The following is a 20,737-nucleotide window of genomic DNA, read 5'->3' on the forward strand; positions in this document are numbered from 1 at the left end:
TTTTTCAGCAGAACTTGCTCTTCTATATGTTAGATAATTTTATCTTTTATAACGCTTTCCACCAATTTACTTGGAACAGACAGTAAGCTAACCAGCCTGTAATTACTCTGTTTTCCCACTGGATCCCTTTTTAAAAATTGGTGTTACATTGGTGTTACACTTTCTAGCCCTCTGGTACAGAGGCTGATCTTAGTGAAGGTGTTAGAAATCAGCAGTTTCACATCTGAGTTCTTTAAGAACTCTAGGGTGGATAGCATCTGAACATGGTGATTTGATAGCTTTCAGTTAGTCAATAAGTTCTAGAATGTCATCTTGTGCTTGAATTTCCTTGGTGCAAGTTTGTGTTCCTTTTTGTTCTCATTTGGGCAAGACTTCCATTTTCTTAAGGAAGCCTTCTTTTCTCTAATAGCTTCCTTGACACAGCTCGTTAACCATGCTGGAGACTTCTTGGACTTGGTGGTGCCTTTCCTGACCTGTTGTGTACATTTAAGCTGAGCTTCTTTTATTGTGCTTTTGAATAAGTCCCAAGAATTCTGGAGTGATTTGGCCCTCTTGACTCCCCCTTTCATTCCCCCTTTTACAAGACTCCTCATTTTAGAGAAGTTTCTTCTTTTGAAGTAAAATGTAATGGTGTTTGACTTCCTTGGTGATTTTCCACTTAAATATAAATTAATTCTGATAGCACTGTGGACACTGTTTCCAATTGGTTTGACAGCACTCACATCTTTCACTAGGACCTGAGCCTCACTATGTCCATGGTCCCCTCCCCTCTGGTCAGTTCCACGACCAACTGGTCTAAGGTACAGGTGTTTAGGGCAAGGGTGGGCAGACTTTTGGCTTGTGGGATCTATTTTTTTCCTGTCAGAGCTTTGAGATCCACCTGCCAGAGCCAGTCGCAAAATGGTTGCTTGATGGTGAAAGCAGACACAAAATGGCTTGGGGAACAGCCTGTCACAAAATGTGCATATGTTGATTTATGTATATATGCAAATATAAAAATAATTACTAGAAGAGGCAAGCCAATTAGTTTCCCATCCAAATATAATCCTCTTTAATAAATCACCTGTAAATAAACTACATTCAATTTAAATTAATTTTAAATTTATTCCCCAAATATCCTATCAGGAATCCAGCTCACAATGTGGAGGGAATTTTTGTATAGAGGAGCATTCACTCATATAAGCCCCTACCTCCAGTTTGAAGTGGCATAGCCAAGTTAGCAGTGAGAACTAGGCCTCTTCTCTCCATTCAAACTACAAAATTGCTTCTACCTTCCTCTCCTAAACTCTGACAGATGTCACATACTGATGGTAAGCCCATTGAGGTCATTAAGGTTCTGTTGTTTCCCTCCTGACTTTTGCTAGGCAACATTTTAGATAAAGCCTATTTAGGACTCAGGAGCGCTCAAAGTCATAATACTAGTATGATTCACTACTGCTATTCAGTTTTAGAAAAATTATTTGTTCTATTTATGTTTTAAAAGGAGTTATTGGGAGCTGGAAACTGCTTATTTAGAATTTATCTCTTAAGTACCTTCAGTTAGGTTGGGTGGTGGAGGAGTGATGAATAAAGTGTGAACAAGGCTGGTGTGGCAGGAGATATTCCATTACCAACAATAGAGGGGTACACGGAAGGAGCCTCCTCGAAGATCGTTGTACCATCAGGCATACCCTGGTAATAGTGCATTGAGCCGGCTAATCCTTCTACCACCTGATCGAACCGCAGTTCACCGGTGTGGTGGCGGCTACATTTTGGCAGAGCGGAGTTTGGTCTGGACACAACATGATGATGACCAGCAATGGAATGAGCACTCCTCCCACATTCCCACCCCACAGTGGCACTCTGCTGTTGTAGCTTTTCTAGAGATGGAGGCTTCTGTATTCATGTCTGTAAACTGCAACAGTTTCGAAGAGGGGGAAAGAAAGTTGCCTCCTTCTTTTGACAGGGCTTAGCCTTGTCTCCCTGTCATCCCATACTGGTGGCCTAGCTGCCCATCATCCGGGCCATCACCAGGTAAACTAGGAATGAAGAACCAGTTGTTGCCATGTCTCCCACCCTACCCTGCAAACATTTATTTGCCTACATGCATTCAAGTGTACTAGACAATTTGCTCAGGTAAACTGTGCAAGTCTCAGCCCAAAAGGGCATATAGTTATAAAAAAGCCCCAAAGGGCATATAGTTATAAAAGTCTTGGTTGGTATATAGTGTAAAAAGACATTGGGAAAGGCGGCGGTTTTAAATCTGGCAGACTGCCACGTTCCCTCCATAATGAAGGGCAATCAGAATATGTGTTGTTGCAATCTTATACAGTGGGCAGTGTCCAACGCTGCTGCTGTGACTTTGCTGCACCACCACAACAGGAAGCTAGCACTTCCTAGAGCAACCCAGAAACAAGCCAGAACAGGACAGGTCAGCGGAGCTCCTTTCTGCTATCTCCACTGATGTGGTCCTTTCGGGAAACAAGTGTTTCAGGTTGTTTCTGTTACACTGGTGGTGGGCCCTGCTGGCACAGGGGCAGCATTGGATACTGCCCCATGTAACCATAATAATTCTGTAGAATTTAGCCATTTATTCAAACAGCAGTTCCCCTTTTGAACATCTAGGCTTTTATAGTACTGTAGCAGTTTTGCAAGTATCTTTAATTTCACAAGCATAAACAGAACCAATGTCTCATGAGCAATGTAGCTGCTAATTCTGACAGCTACTCAGTGAGAGATGGGCTCCCAAACCAATAAAACATTTCTGCAATATGTAATGTTTAGGGAAATATTTCTGGGACATGTTATTTGTTATCGTTGTTCAAACACTTAGCTCTAAAGTATTTATAAGGCTAGTATCTTGTGAAAGAAACAGTTCTTTCCACATGTATCCCTTCAAATAAATTAGTCAACTTGGTAATACAGGAAGCTTCAATTACTTGCACTTCATTTAAATGTTTTCCCAGCAGGAAGTTCTTTTGGGGCAAGCTGCATGAATAGGAGCTTGCTAGAAAGTACAGCAGTTCATTTCAATGTGGCTTGTTTCCCTTTTAATGGAGGCTTTATAGAAGAAATGTTTCACTTGCAAATAGTGTATTTCAATTTATATTTAGGTGTGCTTTTTCTTATTTTGGATTGAGTTTACGTTTTAAGAATAAAAATACAAATAAATTAAGTTTGTTTACTCAGGGGGTCATGACAATTAGTTTTACAAAACAAAACATTGAAAAACAGTATACATAAGTCAATGTAATCTGGAAGACATACATAGGCAGCATGGTCTAAATATCCAAACATAATAATACACTGGCCATGATAGGACGTAACAATAACTGAGAATTGCTGAGAATTCTTGCTTGTTTTAAATGAGCAGTGTGCTGGTGCATGCTGCCCAGTCACACCCACTTGGCTCCCAGAACCTAATGAGGACGCAAAAATCTTTCTTTATGTCTGAACCCAGATCCTGGCTCCCTCAACAAACCAGGGACAGGAAACAAACTTCAAACCTTGGTTTCATACTCTGATTTGTTAGGGGCCTGACAAACCAGGAGTGGTTTTGGTCATAACAGGAAGCTTTTGCTTTAGGTTGGTTTAGCTGCTCCAGCTGGTATGATCAAGAAGCATACACCAGCTCGTTGCTTATGAATGATAGGACAGAAGGCAGCCAATGCATTTTATTTAACAAAATTGAATGGTTTTCCTGTGCAGCTGTTGCAAACCGGACAGTTTTATAGGTTACAAATGGCATTTGTCATTTAGGTTACAAATGGCATTTATCAGTACATTTTCTGATTAATATAAGCAATTGGAAACCTTATCCAGAAAAGGACCAGTTAAACTGTCCCTGGAATGTATTAAAAATTAGAAAATTAAATAATATGAAACATCCTTCACAACACATAATGTTCAAATTATAATGCTATTACATTTATTCAGTTTGTTGGATTTGCAACAACTTCTATAGCCCTTATGGTCAAAGAAATAGGTATGCAATCATCACTCCAGCATTTGTACCCTTCAGGCTAAACAGTTCTGATGAGTTTGGCACAAAGAGTGCAATAGGAACTATAATCTTGACTCAAGATCTTTTTAAAGATCATTCAGTTGAAAAGTAGGATATACATTTTCAGTCAAACAATATACATTTTCTAAACAAATAAAAGCAATATGGATTCTTCTTGTCTTTGGTTTTTCAGACTATAGCTTAAATCCAGTGTCGTGCAAGCGGACTTCCTTTTTCTGTCCTCCCCTGTAGCTCTGTGTTTGCCCCCCAAATCTGTTCTAGAGGGTCCCCCAACCCTCTGGACTAGGTTTGGGGGCACTGGGGGCTGCAAGGGGGTGAAAGCAGTTCTGCCAGTGATTTTTGTTCTGCTAGTTGGTGGTCAGGGTTCAATACAGCCCTGTGTGCAGTAAGAACCCACATTTGTTGTGCCCAGAACTACACCAATGCTGCCAACTTGAGTATTGAGATCAAGATCAGCTGCCATGAATGCGTAATAAGGAGTTACTCCTGCAACCTGTTTCAGTTGGGATCCCAAAGCAGCTCATACCTTTTAAATAAGAAGTTGATTGCACTTTAATCATAAACAAATTTGTTGAATCAAACAGGGATGTGTGCTTTGTTTTTTAAACAATGTTATGTATGTTGAAATTCTATGAAAATAATAAGCTGCTTTTATTTTGTAGCAGGTCATAGGTGTGAAAGAGAGGATGGATTAGAAGGACCTTCTCAAAGAGCTCTGAGAGAAGCCAAGGAACAAAAAGTATATTCTGGAGTTAATCCATATGATCCAGCCAAAGATCCAGCTAAGCAGATGGGCAAGAGATATCCAAAGGTATGAAAACTCTCTTTTAGTCTGCTTTATGTAGTTTTTAGGGAGTCCAACGCTGCCACTCCACTTATGCAATTGATGTAGCAGTAGCATAAGCAACCTCTAGTGCAACACCAATAGTGTAAGCTGGTGAACATAGTTTCTGGGAAAACCCATCGTGCCAGGATACACTATTGGAAACCTGTTGTGCCAACATACGCTATTGGCATTAATGGTGTGAGTAGATTGGCAGTCTTGGATACTGCCCCTTGACTTAATATTCTGTGGTGTAATATTGATACAAAAAGTATTATTTGTACAATAAGAAACCCCACCACAATTGGCCATATCAGTGTTTGCTGCAGGCATTTGTAGTGTTCTGTGCCTTACATCTGCTTCTATTCCAGAAGCCACCCTATGGCTCCTATGTGGCATCACTGATATGCTGGTTTAAATCGGCTCTGGATTCTGAGGCTGGGACAGCTGAGAAGCACTGGCTATATTTTATGTGTGAAGGAGAAGCAGGACATTCTGGGAGTGTGAAAGGGTGCTGAATATGGGATGGAGATTAGGTTTGGAAAGTGGCTGCAAATGTGGGGCACCTATATGAGGGAGCTGATGACGCTCACCAGGGGACAGTGTGAAAGGGTATCTGGGTAGGAAGAAATTGGAAAATGTCTTTCTATTTATGGGAACAGACATGATCCAGTTCACTTCAATGCTATTGATATCAGGTCCTGTTCACTCTGTACCACTGTCTCATGTACATCTTTTTATGTTTCCCCTGCAAGATGCTCAAATTCCCAATGCAGGAAGAGCTTACAAATCTTTTGGGTAGGGGAGATGTGGCTGGTGTATTTTGGGGGAAGTGAATGTTGTGGAGGAACAAGTGTGAGTTTTTTTTTTAACTTCCTGTTCACTGTATAGCACGTTTGTGTCTAAAGTATATGTGTAGCTCACTCCAGTTGAAATAGATGTGACTTTCATTATCTTTGATTAGATTGTGCCTTTGATTAGGTTAATAAATTTATTTGTAACACTAATGTGGCATATTTTGCATCTGGTATTATTAAATGTTCCATATTTTAGACCCTAGTATTTTACTAATTATCACAATTACAGGAGTCCTTATTAACTGCTCATACAATATCCTATTGCTTTTCTTAGTAAATGATATTGTGGTTATGTTTCAGCCTGGGGCATTGCATGTTGTTTAAAAATGGATTCATAACTTTGAAATGTTTCTCTTAAAATTTGTAATAGGGATGAAAGAACGTCAATGATGAAAATGTCTTTAAATCATATGAGATCCTCATTGTGTAGCCATCTGCTAAACAATAATCTGACAAGGTGTTGTACTCACTGTCAGATATATACAGTTGATGTCCAAGAGGAATCATTATCCGAGTAATGTGATAGATGACATTAAACTGGGAACTCAAGGTATCTGTTGATCTGAAGTATATCTTAAGGAAGAGTAAGATAGTAATAAGGATTCCTTTAGAGGAAATGTACTCCAATTGGCAAAGCTATATAGACTCCATAGCTTACAATACAATTGTATACATGACTACTCAGACATAAGAACTATTGAGTTCAATGGGACTTACTTCTGAGTAGAAATGTATAGGATTGCATTGTAAGTGTGCTTGTGACATAGAACAACTCATTAATTGAGAACTTGTGTAATGCCTTATAAGATGTTTGCTTAAATTAAAATTTACTTTCAGGATTTCAGCATTTTAGATGGGATTTGTTAATGTAATAAACATATTTATAGCATAAACATCTTATTTATTTGCTATTATATCATTATGATACATATTGTCTTTTAAACATTTGTTTATTAGCAGAGCAGTGTCAGCTTGATATAGTTGTTTTGTTGTTTATTCTGTCAGTCGCTTCCGACTCTTCGTGACTTCATGGACCAGCCCATGCCAGAGCTTCCTGTCAGCTGTCGCCACCCCCAGTGCCCCCAAGGTCGAGTCCGTCACCTCCAGAATGTCATCCATCCATCTTGCCCTTGGTCGGCCCCTCTTCCTTTTGCCTTCCACTGTCCCTAGCATCAGCATCTTCTCCAGGGTATCCTGTCTTCTCATTATGTGACCAAAGTACTTCAGTTTTGCCTTTAAGATCATTCCCTCAAGTGAGCAGTCTGGCTTGATTTCCTGGAGTATGGACTGGTTTGATCTTCTTGCAGTCCGAGGCACTCTCAGAATTTTCCTCCAGCACCACAGTTCAAAAGCATCTATCTTCCTTCGCTCAGCCTTCCTTATGGTCCAGCTCTCACAGCCATAGGTTACTACAGGGAATACCATTGCTTGAACTATGCGGACCTTTGTTGTCAGTGTGATGTCTCTGCTCTTCACTATTTTATCAAGATTTGTCATTGCTCTCCTCCCAAGAAGTAAACGTCTTCTGATTTCCTGGCTGCAGTCAGCGTCTGCAGTAATCTTTGTGCCTAGAAAGACAAAGTCTGTCACTGCCTCCACGTTTTCTCCCTCTATTTGCCAGTTATCAATCAAGCTGGTTGCCATAATCTTGGTTTTCTTGAGGTTTAACTGCAACCCAGCTTTTGCACTTTCTTCTTTCACCTTCATCATGAGGTTCCTCAGCTCCTCCGCGCTTTCAGCCATCAAAGTGGTATCATCTGCATATCGGAGACTGTTAATGTTTCTTCCAGCGATTTTAACTCCAGCCTTGGCTTCATCAAGCCCAGCACGTCGCATGATGTGTTCTGCGTACAGGTTGAATAGGTAGGCTGAGAGTATACAACCCTGCCGTACTCCTTTCCCAATCTTAAACCAGTCCGTTGTTCTGTGGTCTGTTCTTACCGTTGCTACTTGGTCGTTATATAGATTCCTCAGGAGGCAGACAAGATGACTTGGTATCCCCATACCACCAAGAACTTGCCACAATTTGTTATGATCCATGCTGTCAAGGGCTCCTTGGAGGCCTCTCTCAGTCTAATCCAGTAGCCAAGTCCAGACACAGACAAAGGGATTCTTTTCAAAGCTTCATTCCTCTTTTACAACTTAACAACTCTACCGTTAGCAACTAGATATGAGCAGCAGAATACCTATGCCCTAAGTTGGAACAGTTGGTCCCCGTTTGAAAGGGAATTACTGGCAGACCCCTGAACTTAAGGACTAGGGAGAGTCCCTCCCCTTTTCCCCTGGATCCTCTGGGCGCAGCCGTTGTTTGCGTGCCAGCCGGGCACTACGCCTCCTTTCTGTGCCCTCCATTTGGCGTCGCTCTCTGCGTCGGCATCGCGCGTCCATCAAGTCTGCTTCCCACGCTCTGTCACTCCCAGGACTGCTATCTAAGCTAGGAATGCTGGTGGGAGGAATCTCCATCAGCTGTTGGCCCTGGGAAAAAGGAGCGCGCTCCTCTCCCAGGAGCGACTGCTCTTCCTCAGAATCAGAACTACTCTGGGATTCTATGGGCTCAGTGTCCACCCTGACACACACAGTCGAAGACTTTAGAATAGTCAATAAAACAGAAATAGATGTTTTTCTGAAACTCCCTGGCTTTCTCCATTATCCAGCGGATATTGGCAATTTGGTCTCTAGTTCCTCTGCCTCTTCGAAACCCAGCTTCTGGGTTTCATTCTCTTTCCATGAATTGCTGGAGTCTACCTTATAAGATCTTGAGCATTACCTTACTGGCATGTGAAATGGGTGCCACTGTTCAATAGCTTGAACATTCTTTGGTGCTTCCCTTTTTTGGTATGGGGATATAGGTTGATCTTTTCCAATCTGGTGGCCATTCTTGTGTTTTCCAAATTTGCTGGCATATGGCATGCATCACCTTGACAGCATCATCTTGCAAGATTTTAAACAGTTCAGCTGGGATACCGTCATCTCCTGCTGCCTTGTTATTAGCAATGCTTCTTAAGGCCCATTCAACCTCACTCTTCAGGATGTCTGGCTCTAGGTCACTGATCACACCGTCAAATCTATCCCCAATATTATTATCCTTCCTATTAGGGATGTATGAAAATCACTTACCTGTTCGCGGATTATGCTGATGGGGGGCAGGCGTTCCGTCCCTCCCCCCGGAATCCTGGATGGGGGGGTGCTCCGTCCCTCCCCCCGGAATCCTGGACGGGGGGGAGGCGCTCCGTTCCTCCCCCCCCAGAATCCTCCTTGGCTGGCTGTGCTCCGCGGTGGCTCCGCGGAGCAGCCGGCCAGGCCCAGCCAGGCCAGAGCCGTCCGCAGCCGGATCTCCGGCCGCGGAGGGCTCTGGGGAAAAACAAAACTGCGTACGCAAATGGCGGCGGCTATGGCTACATAAATATTTACGTAGACTAAGACGGCAAAAATAAGGGGAACGCAAATAGCGTATTCCCAAAATAAGGAATGCAAATGGCGGCGGCCGTAGCCGCCGCCATTTGCGTACGCCTTTTTTTTTTTTTACCCAGACGTTTTAGGCTACGTAAAAACTTACGTAGCCTATCACGTGGGTGTAAAAAAAAAACACCTGCAAATGGTGGCGGCGGCAGCCGGTCGGAAGACCAACTGAAGCTGCTGCTGGAGCCGCCGCTGCCCGGAAGATCCACCCCAGGCAAGTCTCATCCCAGGGGGATCCGCGGGGGGGGCGGGGGGGGCAGGCCGTTCAGTCACATATTTCGGGGAGCCGAATGCACTGGCATTTGGCCTCCTCAAGATCCATGGCGGAATTCTCTGCCATCCCTACTTCCTATACAGATCTTCCATATATTCTTGCCGCCTTTTCTTGATCTCTTCTGCTTCTGTTAGGTCCTTGCCATCCTTGTTTTTGATCATACCCATCTTTGCCTGGAATTTACCTCCGATGTTTCTAATTTTCTGGAAGAGGTCTCTTGTCCTTCCTATTCTATTATCTTCTTCCGCTTCTGCGCATTGCTTGTTTAAAAATAATTCCTTATCTCTTCTGGCTAACCTCTGGAATTTTGCATTTAATTGGGCATATCTCCCTCTATCACTGTTGCCTTTTGCTTTCCTTCTTTCTTGGCCTACTTCCAGTGTCTCAGCAGACAGCCATCTTGCCTTCTTGGTTTTCTTTTTCTTTGGGACGTTTTTTGTTGCCGCCTCCTGAACAATGTTGCGAACTTCTGTCCATAGTTCTTCCGGCACCCTATCTGCTAAATCTAGTCCCTTAAGTCTATTCTTCACCTCCACTGCATATTCATTAGTAATATTAGTGAGCTCATATCTAACTGATCTGTGGGTCTTCCCTATTCTCTTTAGTCTGATTCTAAATTGTGCAATAAGAAGTTCGTGATCTGAACTACAATCAGCTCCAGGTCTTGTTTTTACCGACTGCATAGATGTCCGCCACCTTTGGCTACAAAGGATGTAGTCAATCTGATTTCGGTGTCGACCGTCTGGTGAAGTCCATGTATAAAGTCGTCTCTGAGGTTGTTGGAAGAGAGTGTTTGTTATGCACAGTGAGTTGTCTTCGCAAAATTCTATCAGCCTATGTCCCGCTTCATTTTTTTCTCCCAGACCATGCTTGCCTGTAATTCCAGGTGTCGTTTGACTACCCACCTTAGCATTCCAGTCTCCTGTAATGAAAGTAACATCTTTTTTTGGCATACTATCCAGTAGGTGCTGCAGATCCTCATAGAACTGATCTACTTCTGCTTCTTCAGCATCTGTGGTTGGGGCATATATTTGGATCACTGTGATGTTAAATGGCTTACCCTGAATTCGAATTGAGATCATTCTGTCATTTTTTGGATTGTATCCAAGCACTGCTTTAGCCACTTTATTATTACTTATGAAGGCTACTCCATTTCTTCTGTGGTCCTCTTGTCCACTGTAATAGATCTGGTGGTCATCTGATGTGAAGTGGCCCATTCCAGTCCATTTCAGTTCACTGACACCCAAAATGTCTATATTTAATCTTGACATCTCCCCAATAACCACATCCAATTTGCCCTGGCTCATAGATCTTACATTCCAGCTTCCTATGGTGTGTTGATCTTTAGAACATCGGATTCGTCGTTCACCACCAGCACCATCGGCTGCTAGCCATCCTTTCGGCTTTGAGATAGCTGCGTCATCACATCCGGGGCTAGTTGAACTTATCCTCTGTTCCTCCCCAGTAGCATTTTGACCATCTTCCGACCTGGGAGTCCCATCTTCCGATGGTATACTGACATATCTCTGGTTGTACTGATCCATTTAGTTTTCATGGCAAGAATACTGGGGTGGGTTGCCATTTCCTTCCCCAGGGACCTTATTTAGTCTGACCTTTCTGCCATGACCTTCTCGTCTTGGGTGTTCCTTCACAGTTTAGCTCATGACGTCATTGAGGTGCTCAAGCTCCACCACCACGACAAGGTAACGATCTCCTTTGCTGAAGGCTTGATATAGGCCAGTGTATAATGTGAAAAAAACTAGGTCCAGAAAGTGTTTCATTTCCAGTATCTGAGCTTCAGCATATGGAGTTCTTTCTGTAGATTTGAAATAGCTGATAATCACAGATCACAGCTTTTTTTTTTACGCGCTTTTTTTTTCAAAGTCACCCATGATAGGCTACGTGACGATTTACATAGCCTATCACGGCTGACTTTGGAAATCTAGCCGTGATAGGCTACGTAAATCGTTACGTAGCCTATCACGGGGGTGTATGTGTGTGTGTGGGTTTTACTTTTTTTTTCGCGGCTGGGTAGACGGGGCGCTCCTACCCGGCCTGAATTTTGCCGGCGGGGGATGGGGCGCCTCCCCCCCGGCCTGAATTTCGGCCGGGCGAGGCGGGGCGCCTCCCCCCCCTCGCCTGAACTTTGGGGGGAGAAGCGAAGCACCTCCCCCCCACCGCAAAGCAAGCTGCGGGACAAGGTAAGTCCCTTTCGTCCATCCCTAAATGCATCTATCTCCTGGACTTGTGAACCACTCGCCCACAGGGCTTCCGGCTTGCCAGGATTCAGCTTCAGTTTATTGGCCTGCATCCAGCCCGTTACTGAATTTGGACACTGATCCAGGACTTGCACAGCCTCTCCTGATTCAGATGTCACAGGGAGATAGAGCTTTGTGTCATCAGCATCCTGATGGCACTTAGCTCCAAATCCCTTAATGACCACTCCTGTTAAACAGTGTTGGGGACAAGATGGTGGCCTGTGGCATCCCATAATTCAATTGCCAAGGGGCCAAGGAGTAGTCACCCAAAGTTACCCTCTGAAATCAGCCCGTAGGTAGGACCAGGACCACTGAAACACAGTGCCTCTGATACCCATCCCACAGAGTCGATCCAGGAGGATACCATGGTCGATGGTATCAAAAGCTGATGAGAGATTGAGTAGAATTAACAGGGTTGCTGTTAATTTCCCCCTGTCCCAATGTTACATGGTGACATTCCATTTGTTGTGGAATAGCCTGTTGTAGTCCAAACAGAGCACTAGGTTGGGGAAGGTTGCTTTTTATAGTTGCTTGAGAGTAAGCCTTGAGAGTGAAGTTCAACTTGAGAGTGAACTCAGAGAGACGTATTTCTCAGTAAAGATGTGTGTGCATGTGTACGTGATATATAGCACTGCAAGTCTTTTAAAGCAGTAGTATTTATTTATTTATCAAGCAGCTAAATGCAATTAGTAATGCATTTTAAGGTGTAATCCCTTATACCCTGAGGTATTTCCACCTATGAAGTGTTGGTTTTGACCTCTAAAGCCTTAAACAGTTTGGGACCAAATTACTTAAAGGACCTTCTTTACCCATATCAGCCTGCCCCCACTTTAAGATGGTCCAAAGCCTGGTTGGCCCATTCTAAGGCCTCCTGTGAGGCCTTGGCAAGGCACTTTGCGGATAAAATTGATCGGGTCAGGAGTGTTATTCCATGCGCCATGGATACAGTTAGTGAGCGAGAGGCGGCCTGTGGCAAACCGGTTTTGTGGGATCAGTTCCAGCTTCTTCCTTCTGATGAAGTGGACAAGGTACTTTCATCTGTAAAGCCGACCACCTGCTTACTTGATCCTTGCCCATCTTGGCTAATTATGAGCTGCAGAGAGAGGCTGGGTGAGGGGATCAGGGCAGTGGTGAATGCCTCCCTTGAGGAGGGAGTGATGCCATCAGCCCTCAAGGAGGCAGTGATAAGACCGCTCTTAAAGAAGCCCCCCTTGGTTCCCCAAGTTTTGAACAACTTTTGCCCAGTCTCGAATCTGCCATTTTGGGGCAAGATCATTGAGCGGGTGGTGGTGATGCAGTTGAAGGCACACTTGGAAGAAGCCGATTGTCTAGATCCATTTCAATCAGGCTTCAGGCCTGGGCATGGGACAGAAATGGCCTTGGTTGCCTTGGTGGATGATAGCAGGAGGGTGTGAATAGGGGTGAAAGCTCCTTCCTTGTTCTCCTTGACCTCTCAGCAGCTTTTGATACCGTTGACCACGATATCCTCCTGAACTGCCTGGAGAGGTTGGGCATTGGAGACATCGTATTATGGTGGTTCTGGTCCGTCCCCTCTGGGAGGTACCAGGGGGTAGCACTGGGAGAGGAGGTTTCGGACCTGTGGCCACTCGCTTTTGGGGTGCCACAAGGTTCCATCCTTTCCCCGATGCTATTTAACATCTATGTGAAGCCACTGGGGGCTATCATCAGGAGGTTTGGGGTGCGGTGTCATCAATATGCAGATGAGATGCAGCTCTACCTCTCGTTTAAATCTTCACAAGGGTTGGCCGTAGAATCCCTGTCCAAATATCTGGAGACGGTGAGTGGCTGGATGGGGAGGAATAAGCTGAAGCTGAACCCTGACAAGACTGAGGTACTTTTGGTGGGAGACAAGAGGAGGCTGGGGGATGTTGACCTGGTGTTGAATGGGGTACGGCTACCCTTGAAAGCCCAGGTCCTCAGCCTGGGGGTCATTTTAGACTCCCAGTTATTCATGGAGGCTCAGGTGTCAGCTGTGAGCCAGACAGCGCTGTACCAACACCATGTGATATGGCGGCTGCACCCCTATCTTCCTGACCATCTGCTCCCATCGGTAGTACATGCCCTGGTCCGCTCTCATGTGGACTACTGTAATGCACTCTACATGGGGTTACCCTTGAAGACAGTTCAGAAGCTGTAGCTGGCGCAGAACGTGGTGGCTCGCCTGATTAAAGGCAGCCGCTGGTGTGATCACATCACTCCAGTACTGAAGGAGTTGCACTGGTTACCAGTTGTTTTCCAGGCCAAATTCAAGATGTTGGTTTTGACTTTTAAAACCCTATATGGTTCCGGCCCAGCCTATCTCAAGGAGCGCTTCCAGCAACACCAGTGTCAAGATTCCGTTGGCCCCCTCAAGCACTCACAAACACACAAAAAGAGAGGCTTCAGTCTCATGCCTTTAATTCATTATTCACAGGTTCATTACAGATGCAAATCCTCGAAGACTCTTCAGCTACAAAGGAATGCCTCCAAGGGATTCAAATGGGATAAATGAAAGTTGCCTGCAGTTTGAAAGGGCGGCTGTCTGACTAGGCTAACTTAGGGAGGGAGGTCCCACCCTTTGTCTTCTGCTCCCCTGTGTAGCCTCTCATGCATTGCCAACCGGTTCAAACATCTAAGCTCCGCCCCTGACATTTCCCTCTTAACTCTGCGTCTCCGCCTGGCATCTCTTAGGTCACAGACCTCAAGCCCCTCCTCCTCCTGCTTGCTGCTTCTCACAGAGGGGGGTAAGGATGAAGCTTCATGCCCGGCCATCTGGGAGTTGGTAACCTGAGAAGCATGCCTGCTATATCTGAACTGGCCTGTGAAAAAGCACCCCCCTGTTCTGGCTGCTCCTTTTCTGAATCTGAGCTGCTAACTATCTGCCTGCGCTCAGAATCAATCCTGACAACCAGACAGGCCGCTCAACAAGATCAGCCTCGGATGGCCTTCTCTCTGTCCCATCAGCCAGGACAGCTAGGCTGGTAAGGACGAGGGAGAGGGCCTTCTCTGTGGTGTTCCCCACTCTGTGGCACTCCCTCCCTAGGGAACTCTGCCATGCCCCCTCTTTAATGAGTTTCCGCCACACATTGAAAACTTGGTTGTTCAGGCAGGCATTTGGGGTGGGTTTGGGTATTTTTAGACGATGTGTTAATGTGTAATTTTACTGTTTTAAATTGTACTGTTGTACATCACCCAGAGTGGCCGGGTGACTGGCCAGATGGGAGATTAAGAAATTAAATAAATAAATAAATAAATAAATAAATAAATAAATAAGATCAGCAACAGAGGACCTTCTCACTTGCCTGTCTTTGAGGTCAGTTAGGTGGGCAAGTACACAAGAGAAGGCCTTTTCCGCAGTGGTACCATACCTCTGGAATGGGCCATCAGGCCCCATCATTGCAGGCTTTTAGGAAGGGCCTGAAGACTTGTTTACTCTGGCCTTCCCCTGACTATGTTTTACTGAACTGTTTTGGTTTGTAGCTGCAGTTGTGTTATAGGGTTTTTACTACTGTCTAGGCCATATGTTTTTATGGATTTTCGCTATCTTATTGCTGTATTGGTTTTTACTATATGTTATTTTTATTGTTGTAAACCAGTTTGGAAGGCTCCTGCCCTAAAAGGTAGCCTAGAAATATTATTATTAACAACAATAACAACAGCACCTTTACTCATCCAACCTCAGTATTGTCAGCCATCCAAACCTCTCTTGCCTTCTTGAAGTCATTCTTCCATTCTTCCATTGCTCCCTTGCTGAGTTGCTGTAAGGTCTTTGGAACAACCTCCTGGTCCCAAAAACCTGCTTTAATTCTTCTCCTTGATTACCCTACCTTAATTTCCCTTCCCTTCCTCTTTGTTCACCTTACGCCTATTCTGAGATTTATAAGCTCCTTGGGATAGAGACCTGTCAAACCTGTTTTGAAGTGACATGTTTGTAAATGGTGTTTTATAAATAAATTAAATGAAGAGATCATCCTAAGGATCCTTATTTAGAGATATGGTCCACTGAACGTTTTGTAGAATTGGACTTCATGGCTGGCTACGAGTCAGTAATGTTTGGCTAGTAAGTTCAGATACAATTTGTGGACCCTGTATATGAAAGTGTAGTTAATAATAATAAACATATTTTTAATTTAATGGCTTTTAGTAAATGTTATTCATGACTGGTTTTCCACCATACTAATGTGATTGAAATACCAAATAAGAACTCAAAAGCCTAAAGTCTATCTGAAAAGGGCTCAGGTGCTGATTTATAGCAGTATTTATTTTAGAAATTCATGGTTCTATCCTGAATTATGGATTTTGCCTCCTAAATCTTTTTCACAATATTTAAACAAAGCTCTGCATATGTAAATATATCCCAAAGAAATAAAATCAGCATTAGCATTTAGTTTTTCATGATGTTGAATCACTCTAATCTACCACAAGTAAATTGGATGTATGTACTGCATTTTCTGTTATTTACTTTACATTTTTAAACATCATTTGGCTTCTGGGAGTATACAATTAAATCTTAATTGTTTTTGGATCATACTGAAGCTATAAAAGCAAGAAAACACCATGCCAACTGGTTTATGAATTAGTAACTGAGTAGATTAGTCCTTTCCACAGTCAATGGTTGCAATGCTTGCTCTGTGTCTTTTAAAAAATAATGTGCCTTTATATTTATATAAAGGTCTTTATATCTACCTTTTGGCATGATGTTATATACTTATTTCCATTTCTTGTCTGTTGATTTACAAGAGATCCCAGTTCTCCTGTGGGCTGTGTACTGGGCACAGTTTAGTAACATGCATTGCTTGCTAAAGTAAACATCTCATATGCACTCTGATCTAGACACATTCAGTGATAAAGTTCCAGAGGAGGTGGATCAGTTTCAGTTGTTGCAGCCTGAGGATGTGGGCTGGGTGCTTGGAGAGATTCACCCAACCACCTGCATCCTCACCTTTACTCATTTTAGTTTCATATGTTGAGCCAAAGGGGATTGACTAGGTTGGTTCAGGAGTTATAAATATCTTATTGAGAGAGGGTGTGGTCCCCATCAATTTGAAAGAGGCATTTGTAGGACCTCTTCTTAAGAAATCTTCACCAGACCCAGAAGATTGTAACAACCATCACCCAGTTGCAAATATCCCCCCCCCTTTTTTGCAAGGTACTCAAGAGGGTGGTGTCAGCCCCATTCCAGAAGATGTTGGATGAAATGGATTATCCAGACCGGGGTGGGTAACCTGATCCGTGCTCTGGTAATATCCAGAATTACTAGGGCTGCCCTCTGTTTTTGGACTCCAACTCCTATTGACCCCAGTCAGCATAGCCAATGGTCAGGGATGATAGGAACTATAGTCCAACAACATCTGTAGCACCACAGGTTCTCCACACCTGATCTAGACCCATTTCAATCCAGGTTTAGGCCAGGGTTTGGCACTGAAGTAGGCTTGCTCACCTTGAAGGATGACCTCTGTTGGAAGAGAGATATGGGAAGTATAATCCTGTTGATTCTCCAAGATTTCTCAATGGCTTTTGTTACTATAGACCATGGTATCTTGCTGGACTGTGTCTGTGGGTTTGGATTGGGAGACATGATGATATAGTGGATCCACTCTTGCCTACAGGGTCATTTTCAGAAAGTAGTGTAAGGGGATTTCTGCACAACCCTTTCATTTGAGCTGTGAGGTCCTGGAAGGTTCTATCTTATCCCCCATACTTTTTAATATTTATATGAAGCTGTTGAGCAAAGTCATCCAGAGATTTGGAGTGAGGTGTTATCAGTATGCAGTTGACATGCAGCTCTATTTCTCTTTGTCATCAGAGTCAGATGAGGATGCTGAGATGCTGAACTGCTGTCTGGACTTGATAATGGCCTGGATGAGGGCCAATAAACTGAAGCTGAATCCTGACAATAGAGAGACACTGTGGGTTTGTGGTTCCCAAGTTTGGGATGTTGGTTTATTACCTTTTCTGGATGGGGTCACACTTCTGCTGAAGGAACAGATGCACAGCTTGGGGGTGCTTCTTGATCAGATGCTGCCACCAAAGGCCCAAGTGGTCTCAGTTGCTCAGAGCACCATTTAACAGCTTTGGTTGGTTCATCAGTTGTGGCCTTTCCTGGATATGAAAAACCTGGCCACAGTGATCTATGCTCTGGTAATATCCAGGATTACTGTGGATGCCTTGAAAATGGTTTGGAAGCTTCAGCTAGTACAGAATTCACCTGTTAGACTTCTGGCTGGTTTGTCTAAATGAAGCCATGTTACATCAGTTCTGAAGGAGCTATACTGGCTAACTATTTACTACTGAGCCCCAAATCAAGGTGTTGGTGCTTACCCAAAGCTGTTAATGGCTTGGGGCACCAGTATCTGAAGGAGTGCCTCCTTATATACTATCATACCTGTGCATTATGGATGGACAAGGGAGAGGGCCTTCTCTGTGGTGATACTCTGACTTTGGAATGTCGTCCTGAGAGAGGTGCGATATTCCTTTTGGCACCAGGTTAAAACCTTTTGTTTTGCCCAGGCATTTTAAATTATTGTATTTTCAGCTGATATTTTCAATTTTATTGTATTGTGATTTAATGTTTTATGTATTTAATATTCAATTCTAGTTTTTAATTTTTTATGTATACTGCCCTGAGATCCATTTTTGGGTGAAGGTGTGGTTTATTAAATTATTAAAATGAACAAACAAATAAATCAAATACTTATGGCTGTACTTAAGGGTAAGAGATAACCCACATATTTCAAGGAGTTAGTTGTGGGTGTATTTTCTTAGTTAATTAGCAACTTTGAGTACTGAGTCCTTACCATCCTACCACAAAAATTAGTAGAGCTATGACTGTAAGGGTATTCATAACAACTCAACTTCTTAACTTTATTCTAGCGGGACATTCAGGCTTAAAAAAACACACCTTAAACTTAAACTTAAGTTTCTAGCACTTCATTTTGTTCTGAAATGTCACTGCTTCTTGTATACATTTGCCAAATGGTCCTTTACTTTTATTAGGGATAGGATTTGAAAAGTAATTCTGAATTCAATTTGAAGTACTACTTGGGTTGGCAATGTACAGTTTAAACTGCATTATTTAAATGAGTTCATTAGTGAATGGTTTTAAGGACTGTAGACCAGGGGTGGGTAACATGAAGCCCACAGGCCACATGTGGCTCTTGACACCCCCTGGTGTGGCCCACTGAAATTCATGGCAGCAAAAACATTGGCACCAAAACACTAAGGAAGGCTAAAGTGGCCAAAACCTCCTTGTTTTCAAGCAAGATTTGGCCATTTAATCTAAAATGATTTACTACGTTTTTTAATTTATGGTGCCCCACTGAGTGTGGCCTGCAGAGGGGACATCTGGGAAGGGGGGTCTTCTGCAACCACTCCTTTCTTTACAGTGTCCTTACATTAAAAATTAAGGGATATAACAGTGCCCCCATATCTAAAAGCCTCATGCTAGAATGCTTAACTGATAGTACTAGGCCCTGATTGTTCTCCAAGTTCTCCCCCTAATCTTATACAAAGATGCCTTTTTGTTTTGGAATTGCATTGTGATAATGTCTTGAGCAACAGAGGCTGTGGCCCTTGTTTTCATTCCTGGCCCTCCTATGAGGCAGATTGGGAGGAGTGGCGGATTGAGGCTGGGGCTTCACCTGCCCACTGCCCTCCCAATTGCCACAGCTATTCGTATTGGATTGCTGCCAATTGAATCTTAACTTCAACCTCTACTCTTTCACCCTCAGTGCTCTAGAGTCTGGATGGAGGTGGGGAAACAATGGCGGGCTAGTGCCTGATGGGAGGAGAAGAATCCCACAGCCTCACCGGGAAGGAGGAATGACCCCTGGCCCTACCCTGCATTGAGTCCGGGGTGCTGCCAGTCACTCTCCAAAACTGCTGCTTTGATGTTGAAGGGTGTGCAAGCAAGCAAAGCACTTCCGAATCCAGACTGCACTAAGTTGTGGCTTTGGTGAAGAGCAGACCAGCAGCACCCTGCACAAGGCTGCTGGCAACCTCTAAAAATGGAGCCGAGCTGGAGATGAAGGAACTTCAGCAGTGTGATTTCCTTTCTCCCACTTCCTTTCAGTGCTATTTTTCAAATCAGCAGGCTGACCCTGCTGCTGCTACTCACACGCTCACTCACTCACTCACTCACTCACCTAAACCACCAATCATGTTGTAGGGTGTTTTGCTGCCGCTTGTATTTACTGTCTGTGAATAACCAACCCTCATGCCGCATTAGCGAGCTCTTTTAAGCTGCTACTTCGGCCGGAGAGTGAGTAAATACATCCCCTTGTGCTTAGGAATATCCTTAGGAATTTTGGTGGTGATGGACGTTCTTATATCCCTCAGCTTTGCCTTCCATTGCTGATATTGTCCCCTTTGCCCAGCTAATGCATCGTTCATTGTTGATTACTCAAACAAATTACTAATGACTTGACTAGACTTATGGTACTAATGGCATCTAGCCACCAGTTGTATTTCATTAGGTTAGAGCCAGGTTCTCAAATTGTGAGTCACGTTCTCCCAGCTAGGGTGCAAGATATATGGAGGAGTTGGAGAGGGAGGGTGACGGTTGGAATTTCTGAGTGATCTCCTAGTTTCAGAAGACAAATGGCAATTGGAGCTGAAAGCGCTCTCTTTTTTGCTTGCTGCTGCCACTACTACAAGTATGAGCAGAAACTGCAGGGCAGAGGTGACCCAGAAGAGGAGGAATCGACCTTTGACTCATCTCACATGCTCAGAGGCCCACTAGCAGGAAAATTGCACCAATAATGAACCTAAGCAAAGCATTATGGATCTCTAGGCCCCTCTAAACCAACAGGTGACTTGGTTACAGGCCTGGGGCCAATACACTCCCCTGCTGCCTCCCTTGAATCTTTCTGTCAGATTTTTTTTCTGAAATCAAATGCCATTCCTGCCCTACCCATCTTTTAAAGACTGGTGTGTGTGCACATGCGCATGCGTGCACACGTGATCATTTAGAACCTCAGGTAGGTGATTTTAGATTTCATGAAAAGGTAGCACACTACTCATTATTGAATGTATTATTATTCTATCTTTACTAGGGGTGTACGA

The 20,737-nt window shown here is 43.7% G+C and overlaps 1 protein-coding gene across 2 annotated transcripts in view; it reads left to right on the forward strand.

The window, feature by feature from the left end:
• Window positions 1-20,737, forward strand: part of SPAG16 (sperm associated antigen 16) — a 775,737-nt gene that overhangs the window by 67,620 nt on the left and 687,380 nt on the right. For both annotated transcript variants that reach the window (XM_084819345.1, XM_084819334.1), the window contains exon 9: window positions 4,666-4,814. In XM_084819345.1, coding sequence (XP_084675471.1) covers window positions 4,666-4,814 — 149 coding nt within the window. The remainder of the gene's footprint in view (window positions 1-4,665; window positions 4,815-20,737) is intronic.

The sequence above is a fragment of the Heloderma suspectum genome, chromosome 1 (genome assembly GCF_057233095.1).
Source record: "Heloderma suspectum isolate Gila_16-S chromosome 1, 16-S_ref, whole genome shotgun sequence".
NCBI lineage: Eukaryota > Metazoa > Chordata > Lepidosauria > Squamata > Helodermatidae > Heloderma > Heloderma suspectum.